The 27,359-nt window shown below is 42.6% G+C and overlaps 1 protein-coding gene across 6 annotated transcripts in view; it reads left to right on the top strand.

The window, feature by feature from the left end:
- The window catches only part of DENND5B (DENN domain containing 5B), a 113,848-nt gene that overhangs the window by 31,673 nt on the left and 54,816 nt on the right, over positions 1-27,359 (top strand). For 4 of the 6 annotated variants that reach the window (XM_061345836.1, XM_061345837.1, XM_061345834.1 and 1 more), the window contains exons 2-3: positions 16,062-16,127; positions 23,133-23,242. In XM_061345836.1, coding sequence (XP_061201820.1) covers positions 16,062-16,127; positions 23,133-23,242 — 176 coding nt within the window. The remainder of the gene's footprint in view (positions 1-16,061; positions 16,128-23,132; positions 23,243-27,359) is intronic. The other 2 variants (XM_061345835.1, XM_061345839.1) reach the window with 1 other exon arrangement.

The raw sequence follows: 27,359 nt of genomic DNA, 5'->3' as shown, positions 1-27,359 counted from the left end.
TCTTTTCCATTTTCCTTCTGGGAGGTGGAAGAGGGAAATATAGACCCAGTCACTCTCCACTCCAGCAAGGAAAAAAAACCCAAATTGAACAAATTTTTTGTGCCTGAAGGCCACATTAACGTAGACCTTTGCTATTCCCTTAGAAAGAAGCTTGATTTAATGCCAGCACCACACAGCCACTGGCTTGCTCTCCTCCAGAGTGGTGGGGGAGAGAACTGGAAGAGTAAAAATGAGAAAACTCATGGATTGAGATAAAGACAGTTTAACAGGTAAACAAAATAAGGAATTTATTCACCACTTCCCATGGGAGTCAGGCATTCACCGTCCCCAGGAGAGCAGGACTCCATCACATGTAGTGGTGACTTGGGAAGAGCCATCATGTTGAATGCCCCTTCCTTCCTTCTTCTTCCACAGCTTTATATGCTTGAGCATGATGTCATTTTGTCTGGGATGTCCCTGTGGTCAGTTGGGGTCAGCTGCCCTGGCTGTGTCCCCTCCCAGCCTCTTGTGCACCCCCAGCCTGCTCACTGGTGATGTGGTGTGAGAGGCAGAAAAGGCCTTGACTCTGTGTAAGCACTGCTCAGCAGTAACTAAAACATCCCTGGGTTATCAACAGTGTTTGCAGCACAGATCCAGCATAGCCCATACAAGCTACTACGAAGAAAATTTACTCTATCCCAGCCAAAACCAGCACAAAGTTACAGGTGAATTTTGTGAGAGTATCATGCTCGTAAAATGCTTGAAGCTTACTTGCTGGATCAGGCCATGCAGGGACTGGAAAATAGGCAAACTGGTGCCTAACTGTAGCTAACATGGACAGAAGCTTTGTCTCTGGTGGCTGAGGGAGGAAACATGATGGGAAGGAGAATCCTGCAGAGCTGGAGGTGCCCAAGGGATTTTCAGGTCAAAGGAGGAGTTACTTAACAAATCCATAACCCCCCAATCAGTGAGCAGCCAACCCTGCAAATGCCAGAAGACAGGCTTTTCATATATATAGAAGGAAAATCCTGTGGTGCTGTATCTACTTTTGGATATGGATTTAAAGTTTTTCATAGACCACAGAGCTCAGTGGTGTTACTTTTCCATTAAATCCATTTTGTAAGAGCCTGAGTAATACCAGCCTTGCTGATGATTAGTTTGTGAAAGCAATTCACATGCAGTTGTTGCCTCTGTGCATGTGCTGTCTCTGGGAAGGTGATGGATTCTGTAATTCATGTCAAGAGAGCTGTGTGTCATTCTGAAAACAGAAGGGATGCTCCAGATCAAATCAATAGATAACTCCTGAGCATGAAACCTTCCAAACAGCATTTTAAAAGCAAGAATAAAAGCTAATACTTGTATGCAGATACTTACTGACAGCAGGCTGATAAAGACATCTTATTTTAGAAACTATCATAGCTTTGTTTTGATGCTCTTTATACCATCTCTGAGGTTGGTATCTTTTACATGTGGAGAGCAATGTAAAAGTAGCCCAAGGTGCTCCCCAAAGGAGTGTATGTTTAAGTGATGATGGAAATTTCCCTTTGTACTACACTAACAAACAAAAAGCATACACTTAACCTCTTGCTATTCAGGCAGTTTCCACACCTATGCATAATACAGTTTTAGCTAAACCAGAAAATAGGCCAATGAGGAAGATACAAGCACCTTGGCAAAAAATAACTTGGTTGTTTTTCTTCAGATCAAATCTTTCTCGACTCTCCCTTCTTTCCCTTTTTTTTCCTATCTCTAAACAAAGACCAGCAATCATCTAAATGAGTCTTTATTTATACTGCTTCTCTCAGTCTTGATGCATCCTAATTTTGCTTATGTTCTGAGGCCTGAACAATATATTGTCAGTCTTAATGGTTTTGCACCTAAAGACTGTCTGTCCTTAAATATACACAGAGTGACTTTAGAAAGCATGTTGAGTTTTGCTTTGGCACCAGCCTTGGAGATGCCTGTGTGCCTGATAAGCTTTATAGTGCTGCCCAATACCATAATACAGGCATCTTAAGTTAGCTGGATAAATGCAGATTGATTCCAGTCTTTCGGTATAGGAGAAAATTGAATCAGGAGGAAAAACTGGTGGTGAAATTAGGGCTTGCTGCTTCCTTAAGGGCACTGGGGGTTGGAGGGCTTATGGAAGCTCAAGGCTTCCCTCTTCCTGGTGCTGGAGGAAAAAGACATGGGGAAGAATATGCTCCAAGTATGCACTGTATCCCACTATCTCTCTGGCTGTGGAAAAAACCCTGAGGGCACTCTGCTTGTAATCTCCCCATCCCGAATCCTTTCTTTTAAAGAATCTAGCTCTTAACCTGGGCTGGGAGGTTCACTTTACACAAAGCTTACACTTATTATACCATGGCTTATTTGAGCCCAGGCAATGAGGCCTGACCAAGTCACATCTCGCACCTTCAGAGCCAGCTTGGCATCACTGGCTTTTAGGATTTGCTCTGTCCTTCTGTCTCATGCTGGGCTAATTTAGCCTCATCTTGGTAAACAAGAAAAGGGTCCTTACTCAACAGATCTGAGCTGGAGTGACTGCAGCTGTCGTCTGGTCTGTGTGCAAACCAATTTTGTTCATTCCCTTGCCTGGCAGGAAGCCTGCACCAGAATTGTGTCGGGACTAATCAGCATTAAACCAATGTCAGGAGGGCTGTGGCTGGCTGCTCTATAGCAAGGCAAGAGCAACAAGGCTGTGAAGGAGGGATTAGTGTAAGTCCTGCCTGGGATGCAGCTGTGCTAGGAAAGGCACCAAAACTGTATGGAGTACCTTCTTGGGCCTTGTTGTGAAATTCCCTAGCCAACTGCCAAGAAGTAGCTTCCCAGTTAGCAATCTGTATTATTTACTATATGTGACCATAAATATGAAAGCCAGGAGGGAGAAGGTACAGTGTCATGGAGCTGTAATATCCAGAGGATACAACTGATGCTTTTTAGCATGCTAGGCTTTTCTGTTCTGGAGAGGCAAGGTGGCAAATGTGTGTGGTCTCCAGCCAAAAGATGATGTTAGTGGTGCTGCTGCTAGTCTTATGTTATACCATAATAGATGTGCTAATAGGAAACGACATGAAGGCTGGGAGGTGGAAATATTTCTGAGAGAAGACCTGAGGCTTGGCAAGGGATGATTCATAGATCTTAATGCCTCACAGTCTCTGTTTTCCTGGCTGGTATTTATTTACACTGCAGGTTCAAGGGTGCCTCCTGGTTTGCACTGAAAGCATTAAATCGGAGAGATCCCAACTTAGGCTTTTTGCTCCCAAGATGCTGAAATGTTGATGTCTCACTTTGCTCTTGCCTCCCTAGGGTTATTGAATTGTCTTTGCAGCTTTTCATCTCAAGAATTATTTTTGTCTTGCTCTGAGCACCATGATGTGGCTTTGAAGTCAAATCTGCTTTGAATAGGGACCAAATGACTTCCAGAGGTCCTTTCCAGCCTGATTTTCTTCTGATCCCCTCAATCCTGATTCCCCTGCTTTCATAGGTACATGTTTTGGATGATCCTATACCTAAAATTATCCAGCCTCTTTGACTTTGTTAGGGGTTCATATGTCTGTGTATCTGCTCAGCATTAGTCATCCCTTCTCTGACTGTAGGTATTACACTTCATTGTATAACCACATAAAATGGGTATGCTCTTGTGTTACCCACAGCAGGCACAGCCATGATCTAAATGCCTTTTAGGCCTTCTAAACCTTTAGGTAAATCTGCTCTGCCTAAATTTACATGTCAAAACTGTTTTCTTGTGCAAAGCTAAGCCCAAATGAACTTTTGAACCATGTCCCTGCCACATGTTACACGTGTTTTTGTTGTTTAGGCAGCTCATTCAGGGGGAGCAAGCAGACCTTCTGGTCTAAGATGCCCCAATTAATTATAAGCTACGCAACATAAGAAATCCTCCTTCTTAGGGAAAAATCATTAGCAACAAACCTGTCTGAGATGAGTGTCCTGAGGCCCAGGAGCAGTGCAGCTTTGAGTGCTCTCATCAGGAGAAAAATCCTTCAGGCTTTGGAGAACAAGGGACCAAAGACCTCAGCTTTGCTTTGTGCTTACTCATATGTGAGATAGATAGCACCGGTGGGGATCTTGGTGAGACTCTGGCTGCTTTGGGTGAGAGGGTGTGACAAGATACAGCACTGTGCTGCCAAAACTCATGTAAAGCCTGAATGCCTGTCCATCGAGGTGTCTTCAAGTGGTGTCTGATGGGCAGGAAGCATTTAGTGAGTGTGAGGTTATTAATTAGGCAGAAGACTATTAGCTACCAGCACTGCTTTCTGAAACAGAAAGCTTTCCTAAAGGGAGGCGGAATGGCCTGGGGGATACTCTTAAGTGGGAGTAAAAGGTTACAATAAACAACCAAGCAAAAAAAAAAAAAAAAACCCAAACCCCCTGATTTTTTTGAAAGCATGATATCCACCTAGGTACTAACAGAAATGGATGTGATTTCAAAGGAGCCTCCAATGCACATCTTGACTAGCTGCTGAAATGACTTGTCCCCACATGTGTGTGTAAAATACATGTGAACATTTACAACTCTGGTACCTCTGATTTTTATTCTGTTTTTCCTTATGGTGGTGGTGTTTTGAGGGTTTTTTGCCAGTTCTAGGTGAGAGAAACCTGGCTGTTGTAAGAGGGCAGATGGGAAGGGCTGGGCAGGATCATGGTCCCTTGTCACTCTCACCTTTCTCACTGCAGGACAAACTAGACCATGGTGTGCAGAGCACTCCTCCTTCCAGGTTTCTCCTTTTTCTTTTCCCTTCTCATCTTCTAGCAATACCTTACCTGCCACATTCATGCTAATGATAGATCTCATTCTTTCCGTGACAGAGGTGATTGAAAACAGCTATTTAGATTGAGGGAGGGCCAGTAACAGAAACAAGTTTGCTGCAGCCCAGGCCCCCTTTTCTATCTTTAAAGACTGGAAAAAATACCATTTTTCCCTGAACCAGTTATTGCTTTTTCAGAGTGTCTCTGTTAGATTCTGGATCTTCAGAAATTACTTTCCCCAATGCAGTTGTTACACTTGGATTCGGGGTGGGAGTGGGGGTGTTTTTCATGCTTAATCATAAGCTGCGTGCTCTGCTGATAGCCAGTGGCTTCAGGCTATTACCCTGAAATTGCCACCTCTTGCCATTTCTAATGCAAGAGGTTGGTTTTTTTTAATTCAAGGTATTTGACAAGTTTGAGTCCCCTCCCTGGGGGAGCACAGATGGCAGCTAAAGGGATGCTGGAACAATTCCACTCCTACCTCGCTGATGGCAAACTGGGTTTCAGGAGAGAGTGGTGAGACTCTGCAAATCTGTTCAAACAGATCCTGCATCCCTGACAAACGTGGAAGGGATCTGATGCTCCCTGTAATGCCTAGTGCTGTGGTCTGACATCCTATCTGCCTACCCACGCTCTCCTGCTTGGCCGTTATGTCCAGGGCTCCCCTCCTGTCCAGATCTTAGTTTCTTGATTTCTAGTGCTCTTATGGAGCACATGTAATGTTAAACCAATCTTAGTGTTGTGGTGTTTTGTTTTTGTTTTTGTCCTTCCCCACAACCTTGTACCCATCTCCAAATATCATTATTGTCTACTAAAGGGGGATTTTTGCATTTGGTGACCTTTTTGAAACTGTGAGAAGGTGGGAGAGTTTCTATGGCATGAAAAGGTTGGCCTTACAGACCAGAAAGGCACCTTGATATTCTAGGCTTCAGGCTAGGAAGGAACTGTTAGCTAAAACAAGGCTGAAATGCTGTTGAGCCTGTCTGCTTGACGTCCCAGCTGGAAACGTCCTTTTTCACAGCACAGGTTTACTCTGCAGCAACTCCTGAGCTGGTCCTAGAGGAGCTGGAGCAGCCTGCAGTGCACTGCTGCCTCTTCTGCCTCAGGGCATCCTGTGGGAAGTGCAGAGCTGCTGTGCTTGTCAGGGAATTAATTATTAATCTTTGAGGAGAAGGGCTCTTCAGGAAAATTCGACCTGGTGCAGGTCCTTTATCCATTTTAAGGACCATGTGTGGGTTTCAAGTTTTGTGTGTATCCAGCTCACAGAGACCAAGGGTTTGAAGAAGGGGCAGCTTGGAGTTGAAACGTCTCCAGGCAAAGCTATTTCAAAGTTTGCAGTCTGACTTGGGAGTTTCTCTTTATGAGTATAATGCTGGGGAAAGAAGCTATGGTCAAAAGCTTTTCTTCTTAAAACTGTATAAATTGCATAAGATGTTAAAAAAAAATACACACACATTCACAATTATAGAATCATAGAATGACCTAGGTAGGAAAAGACCTCTAAGATCATCAAGTCCAACTGTTACCCTAGGAATGCCAAGGCCACCAGTAACCCATGCCACTGAGGGTTTTTGAATGCCTCCAGGGACGGTGATTGCACCACTGCCCTGGGCAGCCTGTGCCAATGCCTGAGCACCCTCTCTGTGTAGAAGTTGTTCCTAATATCCAATCTGAACCACTCCTGCTGCAGCTTGAGGCTGCTTCCTCTTCTTCTACTGCTTGTTACTTGGGAGAAGAGACCAATCTCCCCCTCGCTACAACCTCCTTTCAGGTAGTTGTAGAGAGTGATAAGGTCCCCCCGAGTCTTCTCTTCTCCAGATTAAACATCCCCAGTTCCCTCAGCTGTTCCTCATAGGACTTACTCTCCAGACCCTTCACCAGCTCCAATGCCCTTCTCTGGACCCGCTCCATCACCTCGATGCCTCTCTTGTAGTGAGGGGCCCAGAGATGAACACAAGATTTGAGGTGCAGCCTCACCAGTGCCCAGTACAGGGGGATGATCACTGCCCTGGTCCTGCTGGCTATGCTATTGCTGATACAGGCCAGGATGTTGTTTGCCTTCTTGGCTGCTGGGGCACATGCTGGCTCATGCTCAGCTCCATCAATCAGCGCCCCCAGGACCTTTTCTGCTTAGCAGCTTCCCAGCCACTCTTCCCCACACCTGTAGCATTGCATGGGGCAGTTGTGGCCCAAATGCAGGACCCAGACGTTTGCCCTGTTGAAGCTCATACCATTGGCCACAGCCTACTTATCCAGCCCATCCAGATCCTCTGCAGAGCTTCCTATCCTCAGCTGATCAATGCTCCCAGCCAATCTGCAGACTTACTGAGGGTGCACTCGGTCCACTCGCCCAGATTGTCAATAAGGTCTTTAAGGTCCCTTCCAACCCAAACCACTCTATGATTCTATGAAATAATCCATTGCAGCTTTTTTTTTTTTTTTTTTTTTCTGTTGTAGCTACTGTGGTTAAAGCTGCAGAGCAGCTCAGGCAATTTTCTTCTCTCTTTTCTCCTAATTGCTGGTGTGGATTGTTCTTAGAAGCCACCGCAGAAGTTTTCTGCTGGGAATCTTTGCAAAGCTTTGTGATATTTTGTGATTGGAATGCACTTCACTGCATCTTGCTTACTGAACTACATTCACATAGAATAAATACGCTGTTTCTCAAAAGGGTACCATTTCCAAAATATTAAGTAAAAGAAAGGTTAGGGAAAGGGAGAAACTGACCTCCTGTCAGGACAGAACATGTCCTGAAATAAGTGCTTGTGCTTCAACAGGTCGACACAAGGTTGTGATTAAATGCATTTTCAAAGCAGAAACTAAGAAGGCTTAGGAAACTTAAGTTATTTCAAACCATGTTGATTGCATGGCTTCTTCAACATGCCCTGACAGTTCAGTGAGATGAGGCAATATTGTCGTTTGCCTAAGAAAGTGCAAACCTCTGTCAGAGAGTCCACCTGGATGACTACTGAAGAGTCATACGAGTCTGTGCGCTTTGTTTTAGGTAGGGAAAATGCACTTTGGTCTAAACTGGGAAAGGAGCTGTACCTGTACAGGGCTCGGGTTTTACAGCCATTAAGTCACCTGCTCAAGATTTATCCCGTTGGGTTGCATCAAAATCCACCATCTCTTTAGACATGGAGGAAGGGTTGGAGAGGTGGGAAGGCGATGTGGGATAGAGCCATTGAAAGACTGTTACAAGTGTATCCTCTGTCCTCACTGCAAAGTGGGAAGTGTTACCTTCTGGAATAAAACAGGGCTCAGTGCTACTTTGTAGCCTAAACCAGCTTCATGGGAAAACACCAGTATAACAGTGGGAGCAGGAAAGGCGAGGGGGGTACCTGGATAAACACTTCAAAGAGTTCAGGTCTCTGAGACAGATAGCAAAGGGATGTTTCTTTGGGGAAGGATTAACTTGGGAAGGAGTTAACCAGCAGCACCACAAAAGCAAACAGCTCCTCAGGCTGTTTATAAATTGATACTCTGATGCCACAAAATACAGATTCAGGTTGAAGTTTCAGATTTCTGTGTTAAAGTTAGTCACATTCAGGCTGTCATACTCGTATAAACAGAATAAACCTTGCTGAATTTAAAGCCTGGGGTAGAGTCCTACTTTAACAAGCAGGCTTTTTCAGAAGCAAAAGGAGTGCATTTTGGAAGCTTTGTTGTTTTGGTTCATAAATGAGCCCAGCTAGAAGTCTGAGCAGTTTGTAATTATTTCATGACCCCAGAATTTGCAGCTGTAGGATGTATGTGAGTGCTCAGATTCCTTTAATCTCATGTACATACATAGTCTTTTTTATTTCAAAGAGGAATTCTGTTCCCCACATGCACTGCCTGTTGTCACAGCCCCATTGGACTGATTTTGCTGTATACACGTGAAGCCCTTGAAATATTCATTATGGTCTGTGGTAATCTAATATCAGTGAATCATCTTACAGTCCTTTACAAGAAGGTCTGTTTTTCAGCCTGATAATAAAACTGCAGGCTTTATTTAAGCAAATATACTTGTGCCCAGCTAGCCTCTGCTTAGCTTATTGCTAACAGCTGTGTAACTGCTGAGATCTGCATCTTTTATTGTCACAAATGTTTATAGTTTTGGTCTCTCCTCTTGTGTGTGCTTCCTATGTGAGTGTCAGGGAAAAAATGTGCTTCCTTAATGTAAATATTTAATGCAGCTCACACAGACCTGTTAACCTCTGCGTTCAGAAGGTATCCATCAGGAATGCTCTCAGGGTGTTTTCATGTTGCAGAATAAATCACCAGAAACCTGCCAAAGCCTGAAGAGATATGCAAATGTCTGCGTCTCTTTAATCTGGCATGTGTGAATCCTGTCTGATTGGAGATGGGAATTCTAATCCCGTGGGAGCCATGCAGAAACTCCTGATGCTACTGCAGAGCTGTGAGGAATTACGAGCCAGCTGGTGTCCACGTTTGAGGGCTGTCTCTATTTTAGCTTGGGCTGTTTTGTGAAGCTGGAAAGAGCCCCAGGTGCAGGGGACAGCTTTTAAACCTGTAACGGAGCCTTCCTGCCAGTCCCTCCACTTTGGGTAAAAGGGAATGTGCACATGTATGTGGTTGTGAATACATTATACATGTGCTCTCTCACACTGAATAACGTTGCTTAGTTTGATAGGGAATGTGAGCAGGGACTATTGAAACCTACCCTTAGGCACCAGAAATGATGGTTTCCTGCCTTGGTTTGAAAGAATAACAACTTTCTCCATGCAAAATGATTATGCTCTTGTTCTCTGTAACATGATGCTCAAATTCAGCTGTCCCTCATTGACACACCAAGACACCATCATTTTGAGTTGTGCTGCTGCTATACCCATACATTGTGTTAATTCTGTTTCCTTCTTCATGTGCTTCCCTGCATTTATTACACCTCCCAGACCTTAGTACACACACAGAAGACTGTAAGTATTAAAGTATGTTCAGATATGGTGTGGTCTATTCCTAATCCAGCCTTGATCTGCTCAGTATGAAAAACGCCATTTCGAATGTATGTTCAAACAGTTACTGAGGTTCCCAAACCAGCATGGTATGGTTTGCTTCATTACATGAAGCATTCTGTTTAACTCCATAAAATTCTCCATTGTGCAAAAGGAAAGTGTAAAATACCGTAACATCTCATGCAGCAATAGCAGAAGTTGTGTGCAGTGGCCAGGAGGGCTTTCATGTCTGTTCAGGGGTGGCTCTAAATGCCTTGGTTTTGAAGTAGTCTCTCTGTAGTCAGTGACAATATGCACTTATTTAAAAATCAGAGCAGCAATTACATGCCTTCTTCCTATGTATCTTTATCATGCCAATCAACTTGGGACCCACGCACTAAAAGATCAGCGGATTAGTGGTAAAGAGGAAACATTTGCTTAGATGCCAACTAATTTTAAGGTTATTTAGATCTCTGTTCCCTGCTGCTTGCACCTCTCCTAGCAGGGTGCTAAAATAATAGACAAAATATGTGCTTTGGGTGAAAGTGGACTTCAGTTTCTTACACTCCTTTTTGTGCATCGCTCCTCTTTTGGAGGCCCACTGGCTCTTTTCAGCCCTCTTTCAGACCAGGAAATGTTCCTTTTTCCATTCTGTGGCTCTCCACAGTCTTCTTACCTTTAGGGTTTAAAAGCATCCCTGAAACATGTGTTGTTTTTACATGGGTATCCACTGTTCTGCAGAGGGATTTTTGTGAAGTGGCCGTGGCAATTTGAGGGGAGATGGGGTGAAACACTGCTTTTCATTTCTGGGCTTTGACAAAGGAGAGACTTACAAGATACACAGCCCTTTGCACTGACCCCTTCTGGTTGTTTTGCGGGACTCCACCTGTGTTTTTTAAGACATTGGTGACACTGGAAGGTGTATCCCTGCGATTTAAGGCTGGGTTGTTAGGAGAGGAGAAACTCCAAAATACACTGGAGTGCGTATCTGATATAAGCCTTGAAATGGTATTTTTGGGGTAGGAAGGTTAGGACTGCACCTGCAGAATCACCTCCACTTCCAGACATCTGGGGGAATGAATGGGACAGGGGAAGAAAGGGTCTGAGGTGCAGGGGCATGTGTGAGCTGAACCCTGAGACAATTATTTTTCTGGGCTTCTCAATGGAGATCCACCTTTACAGAGATGCTTTGGGACCTAATACTCCCCAAGGATTTAAGGCTCTCCTTTTTTAGGGAACTGAACTAAATCAAGAGGCATGGTAGAAATGCTGCTATGCCTTGAGGTTTCCATCTGGAATCTATTTTGGATCCAGAAATTAGTATTGGTCCAGGGCTTTGGATTTAAATCCTGACACTTTACCATGGCATGGTGATTGAGTCCTGGTTTCAATTTTCTGCATTTTCAGTAGACTTGGAAACTGGCCACAAAATGGTCAGAAGTGATAAAGCATAAATCTGATTGTTTATGCTTTGTCTGTATTTAACTATCATGGTTTACTTAAGGTTTGCTTAAGCATGGAGAATATTTTTCATGTGGTTTAGATGTGCAATTACTGTGCACTGATGGCTTCTTAATGATCCCTTGTGTAAACTCACTGGCAGAAGCCTGTTCTTCAAACAGTTTCTAAATGCAGGTGGTGTTGATCAAGACATGTAGGTTCCTGCAAAGATGTTTGTGGCAGAAGAGGTATTTTAACTGGGTAGTTCCAAGATCTGATCCTTCTTTCAATGTAATGGTGTTTTTGCCTCTTAAAGCTTTTAGTTGACAAAACTTCATTGCTGTTTTTTCCAAGGCTAATAAGAACTGCATCATGCAGTATGTTGTACAAATGTCTTGTGCCTCCAGTGGCCAGTTTGCCCACAGTAGAATCATTTGCAGCAATATGCTGATCTCCAATTATTGTAGGACAGCTGGGCTGAAACAGCTGAGAGCAATCTCCAGATTGAAATGGCTCCTTGGGTAGCTCTTAAGTGGCAGTATCACTTGTAAGTACCAATACTGCTGTGTGGGCAGTGGGTACTTGTCTGCCTGCATCTTCGTTCCTGCTCACCACCCTTCTTCATCCGGGAGCTCTGGTAACTTCCAGCCTTGCCTGCGGGTTCTTGTGACTTTTCAGCATGCAGAAAGTTTTTGGCCTTTCTTCTTCTTCTGAAAGGATTCAGTTGTTGAAAACTGGCAGAAGATGGGCTCTTGGAGACTGTCATAAGGACAATTCTTTATTGGCAGCAGCTTAAACAGCAGTTTCTCAAAAAACCCTAGACAAAATCAGTTTGTGCTACACAAGGGAGTGTTTCTGCTTTGTGCTGATAAAAGAGCCTTCCTGACTACAAGCAAAGTTCTTTCTTTGCCAGCCCCTTTTCCCATCAAAACCATAAAGCTTAGCAGCTGCGGCCTTTGATAAACAAGCATTGCCTTGCTGTAACACTCTGCTTGTAAAGGTATGCAAAAAAAGTAACTTGGTACAGTGAGGAGCTATTTCAATGTCCACCCTCTCTAAAACCACCTCTTGCCCCACTGATAACACCAGCTGTTTGAACTTCACAGCTGTGGGCTGGCTCTTCAAGAAGTGTGAAGATGCTGTCTGTGCTCAGGATGTTTCAAGGAGCCAGCTTCAGTGCTACTGTTGGGTTGTGTGGATTGTGCTGTTTGAAGAAGAGCCACCTTCTGAAACTGGGGATAGCTTCCTTCTGGTCACCACAGCCTGTGCTCCTGGGGAGTGCCGATTAAAAACCAGTCACAGTCCTTGGGATCCTCCTTGTGGCTCAGCACCGAGGAACAGCTCTTGGGGACATCAGAAAGCAAGGGTTTCCCTTAAAGCAGAGAAGTCTATTGCCCAGTGTGACAGTGCTAGGTTCAGGGAGCTGAGGCCTTAAGCCTGTGCAAGATGGGTAAAAAGAAATCTGCTAAAAAGCAGAACCCTAAATCAGGCACAGCTGACTATTCAAGCTGCAGTATGGGCATCTTTGTGCTCTGTTTATGTCAGAGTTGATTAGTGCTGAAGATGGCCTGGGCCAAATGAAGCTTCTTTCTTTCCTTGTACTGATTTGCAGGCAGAGCTTAATTAGGGTGGCAGAAGGTGTTATCAGTGAGTGTATTCACACTCTGCTGTGATATAAACACAGCTTTGATAAAACTGCTTCTAACTTCATGTAACAAAACACCTGAAATGTGCCATCCTTGTGTGTCAGGGGAGACTGATACTGGTTCATGATGTTATGTGCATCTATCTTAACACAGCCCCATTTAAAAGGTAACTGAATGTGCTATAATTGTGAAAATAAAACCCCAAAGCAAAATTTACTGAAAAATTCCCTTTTCTTTCCTGCATTCTTGCACACAAACCGAAACAGTAGTAATACAGGGATTTTTAGGATGACATGTTCTGGTTGTTTGTGGTTTGTTTTATTAGGGTTTTTCTTTACTCATCTCCAGAAATACCAACTGTAATAAAGCAGATCTTGGGACAGGACTGTTGTACTACCTCTGTCCCAGTGGAGTAGAGGACAACACCTGCTTTAAGATGCATTTGAATTGAAAATGATGTTTGTGAGTGCCTGTTTCCAAAACCAGTCTGAGAATGCAGCATCATGTTTTAAAACAGAAATTTGGCACATTTGAATTAGATCCTGCCCTTGTAAATGAGTAGAAAACGTAAGTATGAAAGGGATCCTGTGCAGAAGGCATGACTGGATACTTCATTCTGTGTTCAGTCTGTGTTCATGCCTTGGCATCCTGCTGCATTTAAGAACCTGAGCTGATGTCTTGCTCTTGCTTGAACACTTTTCACACTGCCAAGGTTAATGTTCCTCTGGGAACTGAGAGATGGATTTCAAACCCTTCAGTTCCATAGGGGTATGTACGTTGCCCATTTTCTATGTAACTAACTAAAACTTTGTCAGGCAATCTAAGAAGAATGATGTATGAAACTTAAATTTAAATGAACTTTTAATTACCGTTTGGACTGTTCTCTCCATTAGGAAAAATGCTCATTTGTTCCATATCAAGTATTCAAAATGAATAGCGGATTTGTGTATAAAGTGCTATAAGAAATAAAACATTCCACTTCCTGTATATAAACAGGATAGACCAAGGAGCTCTGGGACACACTTTGTGTATATCACCTAGTAGTGATTTAGGAGCTCGTGATTGGCAAGACTGCATGGCAGCATGGACAGGGTAAGTGAATTCCACACACCCTGATTTCTAGAGAAAATAAATTCCCTGTAAGTATAGGTCCAATTTTATACCCGTTCCACTGTTTCCTGCTGATAAATTCCAGCCTTAGCAGACAGACTCCAAGGTGATTGTGTAGGATCAGTGAACCTCAGATACGTGCTTATTAAACTCCCTCCACCCCACCACAAAAAATCACCCAAACTGATGTAATGTAAGTCATGACTTTCAGGATTTGACAAGATTATGATGCAATTTTATGTAAAAGGGATGGTGTAATTCTTACTTGTTTACTAGTGTAGTGGGGACTCTGTGGTCTGTTGGCAGCTGGGACTTGTGGCTATTTTAAGACCTGACATTGTTGGTGCTGTATAATGTTACTCTGTAGGCAGATAGTTAAGTATTTAATCAAGGTCAGAAGGAAGGGATCATGACAAAATAAACTGCTCATGTTAGAACCTTTTTCTCTTTATTTAGACTTGTGCAATATTCTTTTAGGTGAACAAATCTTTTTTAAAGGGTATTTGAAATACTGAGCCTTTCCTAAGTGTAATTCGTTTCTGACAATAGTTGTATTCCATTGCAGTGTATTTGTATGAAAGATTAGGCTGTACAACAGTGGTCGTGGCTCTGCATTTATACCACTGTTGTCAATGATCTTCTTTCGTTTGACTGCTTGTGCAGAAGTTTTTGCGTACCTTCTGTGACTGGTCAGCTATATGATTGATAATTAGACGGTCATAATACTGAAACGGGTGGCAAAAGCAGAACCTGCGCCAGTGCATCTGGTTGTCCGTCCCTTCATGAGTTTTTCCATCTTTCCTTTTGCTCTTCCTATTGCAGAGGTGCTGCTAACTCCATGGAAGCCTGGTACCAAATTCATTTTGAATGATAATGTTGTAAAGGACTTTTGGGGGGAGCTGGCAAAGATGCTTGTAAGGGCAGTGTAGGTGTGGGCCATTAGCAGGGGGAATCTTGAGCTTTGACAGTTGTTTGTTTTGTTTCCTTTAATTTAAAAATTTATGCAACTTTTAACTTCAAACAGACCCAAAGTAGAATGGAATACCTTGAGACACCTGGACTGGGAAAACATCATCCTGCACATTGAAATGTGGGTTACCTTCAGGCGCCTCCTGAAGAAATGAGAAAATTATTCTAAAATACAAATTCTCTTCTAAAAATCTATGTTGAAAGCACTCCTGTGCCCTCTCTCGAGGGCTGCCTTCCCAGGACATACAGACTTGGCAGCATTTTCTGGATCCTCTGAACTGGTGCATGGATTAACAGCTGAAGTAGGAGGTCACGGTGGAAATACTCTGAATTTACACCTACAAACTGAATGACCAGACAGGCCAATGGTGTTGCAGCTTCCACATGTGCTTCAGGTTTATAAAAATAGGTTTAACTTGAGGGGGATTGTGTAATGCTGCATTGTGGAGTGCGAATGGGATTTGGGGATTTTATTTTTTGACAAAGGAATGCCATGGTGTCTGTGAAAACATTTTTGTTTTCCTGCAGGAGATGAACAAACCAGTTGGAAGAAAACTCAGTTAGATGTGTTTGTAGGATGCTTTTCTGCTAAAAGTGACTACTGGGGTAGCTTTTACTGGAAGAGATTAAAATTGTTCATCCAGGTTCTAAACAGAGTTTATTTATTCAAATTTTAGTCTAAAACCAGCCTCTTATGAGACAGAAATGGTGACTAGGGCTATTAGGTAACTTCAGTAAGCCCAGAAAATGGCATGCAGTGCAGCACTGAAGGTGTAGCAACACAGCTTAACAGTGTGATACTAAAGAAGACTGTGTTTACACCAAAGTGTTCAACACCAGTTAAAGAGCTAGTGTTTTTCCCCCCTGTGTTTCACAGGTTCTAGAATGGCTCAATATATGAACAAAGATGTCTTTCATACTAGGGAAGCTGTATGGCAGCATGCTGTTTGAAGTAGCAGAATTTAATCTTGTTACTAATTTTGACAAGCATTTCTACAATGTCTGTCATTGCATTCAACACCTTTGTAGTAATACAGTCATGAAGGGCTTTATTTGTCACATGGGTTTACCCTTTGCCAGTAGTGGGGGGGAAGAGAGGTTGCAAGGGGGAGTGTTTAATGTCTGCTTCACATTTCTTCCCTTCCCCAGTACTTGTATGTATCTTTTCATTTTGTTCATACTTGCTTTTTTTTTATCTGTTTTTTATGTTGTGTAGTCTTGTACAAATGGCTAGAAGCAGAACTCCATGGCAAGAGCTCAGATACTGCAGACAAAACCTCAGGTAAAGAGGGGTTAAGGACAAAACAATCACCAGGCCCTCTCTATCTCTTTGTTTTCAGTCTTCCAACTCCCCTTGAATCAAATTAAAGATCAGAGTTCAAAACTGAAACCAAAACTCACAGACTTTTTCATTCTTTTACCTAATTTAAATCAATATCTGGTGATTTTTGTTCTGTTTCTTGAAGCTGTCTTGGCAGATGTGCTTCCCCTTTCCAACAAAATGCCACTAGTGGTGTCAGGTGTATTGGTGACTATACGATATGCTGGATCTTTGTGTGCTTGGTAAAGACTGAACAATACCTTGTGTGAGGCTGTATTAAAGGATACTTACCCAGCAATCCTACCATGCTTAGTTATGCACACTTGTGAACAAAGGGTACTGGAAGGTCCAGCTTCACCAATTTCTGCTACAAAACCCAAAGGGTTCCTGACACCTCAAGGAAGCATGTTTTGCAGTCTAGATTTAAATAGCAATGTTAATGGGGTCCACACAGATACACACCAAGAAAAAAGCCAAATCATTCAGATGTATTGATAGGGTACACAACCACTATGGCTTCCTGTTTAAATACAATCCATCAGTTCGTTTACATATTGACATGCAAGAGGTAGGTTAGACCCTGCTCCCTCCCTAACCCCTGCAAAAGCCGCCACCATCTTACAGACAAATCAGATCTTTAAATTTTGGAATGAAAACTGTTTGTCTGCCTTGTCCCAGTCCTCTCTTCCATATAATTTTCTTCCTTTGCTCTAAGGTTATGAGAATGTTTGGCCACAAATACTACCTTTGGGTTAATACTACTATGAGTTAATATGTGGCCACAAATACTACCTTGAACTCCAACTAGCCTGCTGCTGCCACCTTGGTGTCCTGGTGATGCCCAGAAGAAAAGCAGCAGAGAACACTTTCTGCACTACTTAAACTAGCCAGTTCCTGAACCTGACAATTAACAAGATTCATCATTCCCCAGCCAAGCCCTGTTATTCCTGTTCCCACTCAAACGCTGTATATTACTTGGTTCTAATGCAGGGTCATGCATGCAGTTATCCCATAAGCTTAACCAAGTGCAGTCTGCAGGGAAAGAACATAGCTGGATGTGCCGAACACTTTTAATTAGAAATAGCTATCAAAGAGGCTGTCACCATGAGGTGCATAATTGTGCTCACAGCACACTCCTCTAAAGGAGCAAAAGATATTTTTATTCCTGTAGTCACAAGCATTCCTCTCCACGTTCCAGAGCTTGGAAGGAGCAGCAGATAGCTCACATTCCCTGGACCAGGGTGGAGGATGCCTCTGCCTATTTGGAACATACGTCTGTATGCCCCTGTAGCTGTGATAATTAGTTAAAATTTAAATATGATCACCCACATGAAAGCCACAGTGACTGACAACCTCACAACTGTAGCTGCATTTCCCTAGTAATTGTATCCTTCATCCCAAACATGGATCAGGCTTGTTTTTTCTGATTTTGAGAAATCTTTTAATTTTGAAATGAAATTAGCACAGTTTTCTTGATCTAGCATCCAACCCCATTTGTTTTTAATTTGAAACTAGGTCTCCCTTTAAAAATGAGTGCTTTCAAAGGGAAGGCACAAGTTGTTTCAAAGTTCTGTTACATAGGCTGTAGGACCCAGCTGAAATAGAACTTGAGTCTGACACTTTCTATGCAATTTTGAAAAGTACTTGAATGACTTTTAATTTTTAATATTCTGAAAGTGAAAGGATTCCATTCAAAGTTTTTGATTTGCCTTTGAGAGCCATCTTCCACAATGAGACATGCTGTTTGTAGGAAGGGTGGCCACACATCAAGTACTGTGTTTCTCTCTGTATTCATAGATAGCACTCTTGTCTGGCCATGAATATTTTAGAATACGGATCCAATTTGTGTTTGATACTTGCTTCATTTTTAATGTGCCTTGCTAGTCCTGTTTGGGAAGCTAGCAAGAAAGCACTTAAAAGCACATAGTAGATTTGATGGAAATTCGCTGTTTGCCTAGAATAACAGCTAAATAAATGTTCCATGCCACATGTGACTCAGCAGTTCACAACTACCAAGGCTGAGAGCTGATAATATCAGGTACCCTTCAGTCCAGATCACTTCCCTCATGTTTGCCAAGAAGTTTTTGCTTCCTGTGATTCTCTTCCAGCTGCTTGTCAGTGTGGAGCTGGCTGTCACAGTCTGTATCTCTCATCTCATTATGGTGAGAGTTGGGCTGTTTCCTGCTAGTTTGGCCAAACAATGGCATTTCACCCTGACATGCAGGCTGCTTTCTGTCATACCCTTCTACTTTTTCTTTCCTAAATTATGGATTTCCTCTAAAAACTTGCCCTGCCTAGCTTCCCAGGAGGCAACTTTGTATGGAGGGTGCCATGTTGTGTCCTTTCAAGCTAATGACCAACTGATACACTCCAGTGTGGTTTCTTGGCTCTTCTCTTTTGTTTTATGATCAGTGACTGAGAAAATCATATTTTCTCTGTGTGTGTGTGTGTGATTTTTATTTTATATGCTTTTAAAAACCACTGCCATAGTAAAATGCAGGCCCTGCGGAGACTCTGCAAAGGTGAGTTCTTTGTGCCATTTACTTTTCTGGATAAAATGTGTCCATGTTGTCAGCCTACAAGGGCATTTTTACTGCTGGTTTTGGGAAGCTGGGTTTCTTAAAGCAGCGCTAGTGCTTCATTAACAAAAGGCTTTAGCCGCGTCTGTTGTCAAAACAACTGGATGGGTATTTTCAGCAGCATACAAATTATTGGTTATTTCCAAAAGCCAATTGAAAGCCTCAATTTTTCATGATTACAGTGGATTATTAGCAAATACTCCTTGTTCTCCTCCACTGGTTCCAGATGCTGCCAGAGTATTGCCTGTCAAAATGGAGGGAAAATGTGAGAGAAAGGATATTCAATAACAAGAACTGAAAGAAATCAAGGCCTTCCCTGCTCTTACATCTCCAGAGATGTAGTTTTTGTCTAACTTTGAAATAACTACAACTTTCTTTACCAGATAAAATTGTTAAGGGTTAATTAGTAATTGAGCCACCAAACTAGGGGAGGATAGTTTCCCACAGAGAAGCCTTCCAGGATCACTTCCCTAACATCTCTGAGCACTCTGACATGCTTCCAGAGTCTGCCAGTGCCACTTTGATGCCAGAGGACAAGTTAAGGCAAAACAGCAGCTAGCACCGTGCAACAGCTGCCCTCTGCTCCACCACGAGCTTAAGCTGTGCTACCAGAACAGATAGGTAACACTGCCTGCACATATCCCTCCACCTCTGGGTGCTTGTGGAAGTTATTTAGGAGAAAGCAGGTTTACTGTTCTACTCAATCTAAGCACACAGAGCCACATTCCCTGAAATGCCACATCTTAGGTGTGCTGAAGCCAGGGCTCTCTTGAGCACACCCAGAGCACGGGGCAAAGCCTCCCTCAGTTTCTGTGGTGCCTGTAAGTGAGCACGGGCATCGTAAACAGTAAATGATGTGATTAATGTGCATTGCTGCTGCAGTCCCAATTACAGTTATGTGCTAATGCCAAGGTGATTAATCTTTTAGTTGTTGACTGTCATCACTGGAAGCTATTTTTCAAGCAGAAGGTGTTTTTACAACACCCATACGATGTATGGTCAAAAACTGGCCCCCACAGCATCTGTGAAGGGCTCAACCAGTGAACTACAGCAGTGATGAGTGCCTCTGAACCACACAAATTACCCGATTAACATCCACCATGTTACAGTAATGGTTTGTCATGATAAAGGAAACCTTTAAAGAAACTTGGACTCCAGCAATTTTACTCGCTGTTAGCGGTGGAGAACTTAATGAAGTCATCCAGATGCTCTTCGAACATTTAATAGAAACATCCAAACAAATTTAGCATCAATACCTGCCTTTCTGCTAATTCACAGCTGTAAGGTAAACTCTGTCAGATGTGAGAAAGACTGAAGATCTAATTAGGAAGTAACCTCATGCATATTTATCTGATTATGCAAGCCCATTAATTACTGTTTGATATTAAGAATTAAAGATGTTGCCAGGTATGTTTAAGTGTATACCTGTAGACAGAATTTTTGCTGGCTTTGCTTGTTGGGATTTTTATTTTGTGGTGGATGACATTAATATCTTTAATGCCTCCACAAAGAACATCTGGACCAAAATAAGAGGTTGTTCTGCTGTCATGTTCTGCCAGAGTAATGATCTCTGGTGTTCTGTACTTCAGTCTGAGCTTTGTAATGGAGCACGGAGAAGATGTTTGTGGAGGTTGTGCTCTGGACTGCCATAGCAGCTAATAGCAAGTCTGGTCCAGCCTGCCAGATGTTATCAGCTAAACCCTGTCATGGCGTTTAATTTGATCCAGGTTAGCTGATACCTCCAGTTTTCTTTATTTCTGTGATGCATAAGCTTTTGCTGGATTCCTGGTTTGCCTTGAGCAATTCCAGAAGCAGGCTGGATTCCGCTGTGAAATCTCCTCACATAGTTAACCTAACACTGCCAAGTCCACCACTAAACCATGTCCCTGTGTGCCACATCTACACATCTTTTAAATACCTCCAAGGGTGGTGACTCAACCACTTCCCTGGGCAGCCTGTTCCAGTGCTTGACAAGCCTTTTGGTGAAGAAATGTTGCCTAAAATTCAATCTAAACCTCCACTGGCACAACTTGAGATCATTTCTTCTTGTCCTATCGCTTCTTACTTCAGAGAAGAGACTAATACCCACCTTGCTACAACCTCCTTTCAGGCAGTAAGGTCTCCGCTGAGCCTCCTTTTCTCCAGGCTAAACATCCCCAATTCCCTCAGGTGCTCCTTATTTTACCATTTCCATTTATTCCTGCCCAGGAAATATGGGTGCAGCATTGCATCATCTTGGACTTTTTCTCCTACCAAGCAGAGAATATTCTTGCAGAAGCTTATTTACTTTTCTCCCCCATGGTTACGCACCAAAATCAAGCAAGACCGGCGTAGTGCTACAAAAAACTAATGCTGCAATGTGTCTGAATCCTGTGTTAAAAATGAACTGTTGTATAAGAACACTTGTATCTTTAAAATCTCAGTGATGCCTTGGAAAGGAAAAGATTTAAAACCCTTTCTCTGAATTAATTTGGGAGTGAGTGCTGTTGGAAGGGCTGTTTACCTCTTCTCCACCTGGCTCATGAGCTCACTCAGTGCACCACCTCGTACAGCAGGGAGACGTGCAGTCCCAGCACAGCTGAGTCATTCATCTCGAGGAATTTCTGCCTGCCTACACAAGCCCTCGTGAAGGGGAGCTCCAGCACAAGCCTCTGCTTCCCTGTCCTAGCCAAGCAGGTGGCTGGCATTGCTGTAAGGAATGCCTCACCTTTACCTCCTCTGCCTCCACCTGCCTCCTGTGCAGGCACTGCTGTGATGGCCCTGGCATTGCAGCCCCTGAGGGACAGCACAGGTTCTGCCCTCTACATTGAACATGTGTTAAGGGATTCATACAATGAATGGTTTTCATCCCTCCTAAAACTTTGCTTAGATAATTTTTGCCTTATGAGCAGCCACTGTGTTTCTCTGTTACCTTTTGTTCCCCACAATTATCTGCAGTTCCTAAGTTCTGCCAGGCAAAGACCGAAGCTCTGCTTTCAGGTATCAGTTTGTACAGAAATTTCCTTGTATTAATCCACTCTGAGCCAGACTGTGCTTTGCAAGGAGCAAAGGGCACATGCCAAATGGCTTGTGGCCTCAGAAACCTTCGGGTAGCTGCTGAGCTGTGAATCTTGCAGCATCACTCAGAGGCTGCTTGCTGCACAAAGGTTGAGTTGACATACGCAAATCAGCAAGCACAAATTGTACTCCTGCAGCCCATGTTACCTTCAGAGGGGGTTAGTGAGGTTAGTGGCCTGCAGTTTAGCTTTTCTGCAGGAATATTGCCTTTAGAGCTTGCCAAGTGATTATGTTTTCATCCAAAATAACCTCTCATTAAAAACCTTTCATTCATTCATTAATGAAATACATAATGAAATACAGAGGGGGTTTTGTTTGTTTGTTTTTTAATTTTTAAGAAAGGAAATCCAATTCTATTTCAGTAACATTTTTAAAAGTATCTTGGTAACACTAAGGCATTCCAAAAGGAGCCTTTGATTCCAAAGCATGATTTCATGAAAAACACTTCGCATTGTGAGCTTAAGGCTTTCATCCCATTCATTTCTCTCAGATGAGAAAGGAACTGAACAGGAAAGATCCACCTGTAGTCTTTAAAGCAAGGAACCTGGAATTAGTAACCTGAGATACCTGAGAAAGTGTAGTAGATGGTAATACAATTAATAGATTTTTAAGAACTTCTTGTTTTGATTACTGTGTTGCATGCTGTAGGCTATCCAGTGGTGGAAACTCCATTAATAAGATGCCTGTGAAATACATTATTTGTATGCTGATAACTGGATGCATTTCTGCTTGAAGTCTGATTTCAATCTTCTTCTTTGCACTTGCTGGATTCTTTGTGTGAAAAAGTCTGTCCTTGAAATCTGATGTAGAAAAAAAGAAATGTTTAATCTTCACCCAGGACTTGTGATATAAAAAAGATCTATAATGAATCCCTGAATAATTTATAGAGCTGAGAGGTGCTCATACCTTTTATTGACCCTAAGACAGTTTCTAACGAGCTTGAGGGAAGTGCCTCTTGTAGCGTGTAGGTAAAGCCATCACTAGATATTCAAGCTACAGGGGAAGGAATTCAGTTAGATGTGGGGTCTTTTTCAAGAAAACTCCAGCAGTAATTTTTCTCTTAACAGCAAGTTTCCATACCATAAATACTAAGCTGGAAGCTGTTTTGTAACTGTAGTAAGATTTTGTGGGAAGGAGGGTAAGGTCAGACTGAAAGCGCATCTTTTCTCTGTTCTCTTGTACAAAAAGTAGTGCATCTGTTGGGAGAGAAAATGCCCATCAGATTTCACAAAAAACCCCATCCCAACCATGAAGTGAAAGCAGCTGCCCAGGCCAGCTCTCTCTGAAGCCTCACTGCTGTGACAAATCATTCTTTCTTCCTTTGTTACAGGAGAGAATTTCGATCAGAGTCCCTTAAGAAGAACCTTCAAGTCCAAAGTTTTGGCCCATTATCCTCAGAACATTGAGTGGAACCCCTTTGACCAGGATGCTGTCAATATGGTAGGTAGAGAAACTCTCTTCTCAAGGTGTTTCCTGACAACTCCAACACTCAAGTGGTTCCTGGGTTGTTTGCAACCAGTCCTTGTGATGTGATGAGCTAGCTGCTTCTGCTGGGACTAAGAGCATGCACTAGGCATGCTGATAGAAAAGCTGTTGTGGAAGAGGTAATATGAAAATACAGAATACTTTTAGGCACAGCAAATGTAAAATGCTGCATTTCCCTCTTCAGTTTGAGTTTCATACTGTGTGATGAAGCAATTTTAACCACCATCTCAATGACTGGGTGAGAAGGGATGCAGTCACCCAGGATACGCATCCATGGGTGGAAAGGAGGCTAACCAAAGAATTTTTAAGATACTAATACCCATGTGAAATTCTTGAGTACACAAACCTTGATGCTGTGTACAACAAGGGAAAGAGGAATCTTTATGCAGAAGCTGGAACTTACTGAAACCTCAGCTTTTGTTGGGTAGCTGGTTTTAATGGCACCTCTGCACCAATACATCTTCTGTACATGTCTTTCCTCTTGGCTAAATTTGATGTGAGTATCTGTGTGGTTAAGTCACATGAATAGGGGAGAGAGGAGTAGGGGCAGTGGCAGCTGAAAGAGCGATGATCCACTGGACTACATCCTAGCTACTTCTCAACAGAACGAACCGCATTGTAGAGTGCAGGTATGAAGTCCAGAGAATCTCCTGGCCCTCGCCCAGGAGATGGAGAGAGAGGGATCACATAAAACCCACAATAAAATGGCTTTTGCAATGCAAAATGCTTTTGGAACTTTTCTGCAATCATTAAGGTGTAGAAATCTGAAGTTCATTTCAATTTCCACTGATTGACAGCTGGGGATTTCTGTCCTCTGCTTCCAGATGTGCACTGATGGAGATGGTGAGATATTTGAGCAGGTCTCCACATCACTTTGCTTAAACAGAAAGCATGAAGGACTCAAAATGATGCTTCATCAGCACAGTTCAGATGGTAATAGCTACTAAGGCTATTTATGCCTTTAAATTCTGCTTTTGAATTGGGAGTGTTCAGAGGAGAAGTGATGTGAGGGGTGTGCAGCAGGAATATGGCAGCAAGAGGTAATAGCTGGAATTGCTGCATTGTTTGTCGCTTATGTTACAGATGAAAATGTCTAGTATTCATGAAGTGTGATCATATTATTGGACAAAAATGGAATATTAAAATCAGCAGGAAACCTATTAAAATAAAATAATTGAACTGAGCTGCATTCAGCTGAAATCAAATAGCTGAAGAACATGTCTTTCATTTGCAGTGTGTCTTGGAGGAAAAAAAAAGCATTTACTAACAGCAGCAGTATTTAATGGTCTTTTAAATCATCTTTTGGAAAACTGCTTTATTGTTTTGATCTGAAACATCATTTAAAGTAATATCCACCTCCACAAAATCCCTTGAGGCAATTATTGGCCTTTCTGATCTTGCCTTGCTGCATTAGTTCTGCTTATGTGTTTGCTTTATGTGAGCTTCCAGAAGCAATTTTCCTCAAAGAAGAAAATGCATAAATCCTTGAAGGTTAACTTGTGAGAATTCTGGCTTTGCTGAATGCCTAAGGAATTTCAATTGCCTTCTGAAACTATCCTGTCACTTTAAAAATAACCCCTGAAGTCCCAAGAAATCACAGTGACTACAAGTCATGTTTTCTCTCCCTTTCAAAGTATGTATCAAAGTACAGAGTTCTCTTTAATAGGGAAGTATTTCTTTCCACCCCACACTGCTTTCTGTGATTATCCCTGCCTAATGTCACGTACTATCTTCTGTAGCCACTCTGCAAGTAATGTGTTGCACCAAACTTGAGTTCTCAGTAGAGAGCAAAGTGAAATTTTTAGGAAATAAACCTCCTATTTTAGCCCTATGGTTCGTCAAGGTATATAAATCTCTGACTGTATTTCTGAAGTCCGAGGAAGCATTTTCTGTTTAACATCTCATGTACTGAAATAAAAGAATTAAAGGTTCCTCGGTGTAATTTGGAAGAGCAGGCTTACAAACAAAAGCATCTTTCACTCCACCCTCTCACCCATGGTGCAGTTTGGGTATGGAGCTGGCTGCTGTGGCATATTGTGAACATAAAAAATATACAGGGACTTAAAAAGTGAAATAGAGGATCTAATGGAGAAGAGGTGAACCAATGCTAATGGGCAGTGGGTCCAGAGGGAGCCTTTGGTTCAGAAATATCTGCAATAGATGATGGCTGGGAGGAGGAAGGAGGGAGGGATTACAGTTTGTGTTTGTCCTGCCTCTACATTTAGGAAAAGGGCATCTCCTACGCATCACTTCCAAAAATGGGCTATGGATTAGTTGGTATCTTTTTTGTCTGACTTTGTGCAGCTTCCTTTTGTTTTTGCAAACCCATCTTGATTATACGCCTTATTGCAAGTATGATTTATGCCACATTTTTCTGCTGGTGGATATGTTAAATATAAATAGTAAAATGCTCTGAGAACCAAAATCCTTTCCTTTAATCAGTAATCTTGGATAGTTTTCTGTCATTATACAAAGGTGCAATAAAGGTGGGTGACTTTCTGTGACTGCTTTCTCAGTGTTAGCCAACTTCACCAGTAGTCAAAGCTTTTCAACCCTCTTAGCACGCCCCACGCCTGCTCTTCCCCAGCACTGTCCTGTGGCACATGTGACAAACAGAGACGAGATGGGAAGTGATTGATGTCCAAGGCACTAAGATGAAAGTTTTCATGGATTAACTGCAAATTTGAAGCTTTCTGTGTTGCTGGAAAATGAGCACAGGGCCTTCCTTTTGATCTTAGCTTCTTAAGTGACTCTTGGTAGTTCTTCCCTTCCCATCTTTTTTCTTTCTTTGCCTTTCCCTTTGTCCTCTTGTAGGTCTAACAACAGCCTGTGCCAAGGTTTGCAGCAGGGTGTTAAAATGTTGATAGTCTGCATATGCGAGGCTGTGGCTGAAATGTAATAGATCGGTGTCCCTTTGTGTGTGTATGCACAGTGTATAAAGCACAAAGGAATAATAATTAAGACTTGGAGGAAATTTATTTAAAACAGCTTTCTGAAACACTCTCAGCAGGTCTGAATTTCCCTGATGCCTGTCTGTTCTTGATTGTATCATTATGTACAATTCCCTTATCTGGCTATTTTTCTGTAAAAAAAGGAAAGACAGTCTTTGATAGTGTTGAGATTAAAACCTGTGATTTCAGTCTGATTGGATTTGATAAAGCTATAGCTGCAGTTAAATGCCTGCATTCTAGAAATAAATTTTTTGTTAAACAAGCTTGCAAAAAAAAAAGAGATTGAAATATTTTCTTATGCAGAATAAATTATAATAAAGTGTGAAACAAGAATTTTTTTACTTTTATTTGAGAAGTCTTAACCATGGCACTGCTGTTAATGCCTCAATAAAAACGATAAACCTTTTCAATGAAAATGTGGCTGCTCTTCAGAAATGGTTCATAGAACCATAGAATAGTTAGGGTTGGAAAGGACCTTAAGATCACTTGATTCCAACCCCCTGCCATGGGCAGGGACACCTCACACTAAACCATCTCACCCAAGGCTTCATCCAACCTGGCCTTGAACAACCCCAGGGATAGAGAATTCACAACCTCCCTGGGAATCCATTCCAGTGCCTCACCACCCTAACAGGAAAGAATGTCCTCCTTATATCCAATCTAAACTTCCCCTGTTTAAGTTTTAACCCATTACCCCTTGTCCTACCACTACAGTCCCTAATGGAAGAGTCCCTCCCTAGCATCCCTATAGGCCCTCTTCAGATACTGGAAGGCTGCTATGAGGTCTCCACGCAGCCTTCTCTTCTCCAGGCTGAACAGCCCCAACTGTCTCAGTCTATCTTCATACAGGAGGTGCTCCAGTCCCCTGATCATCCTTGTGGCCCTCCTCTGGACTTGTTCCAACAGATCCATGTCCTTTTTATGTTGAGGACATCAGAACTGTACACAGTACTCCAGGTGAGGTCTCACGAGAGCAGAGTAAAGGGGCAGGATCACCTCCTTCGACCTGCTGGTCACTCTCCTTTTGATGCAGCCCAGGATACGGTTGGCTTTCTGGGCTGCAAGCGCACACTGAAGCTGGCTCATGTTCATTTTCTCATCGACCAGCACCCCCAAGTCCT

This window comes from Neopsephotus bourkii, unplaced genomic scaffold (genome assembly GCF_033783945.1).
Source record: "Neopsephotus bourkii isolate Nb327-2 ecotype Australia unplaced genomic scaffold, CSIRO-AGI_Nbou_v1 NB_244, whole genome shotgun sequence".
NCBI classification, from domain to species: domain Eukaryota; kingdom Metazoa; phylum Chordata; class Aves; order Psittaciformes; family Psittacidae; genus Neopsephotus; species Neopsephotus bourkii.
This window is presented reverse-complemented; position numbering and strand designations above follow the sequence as displayed.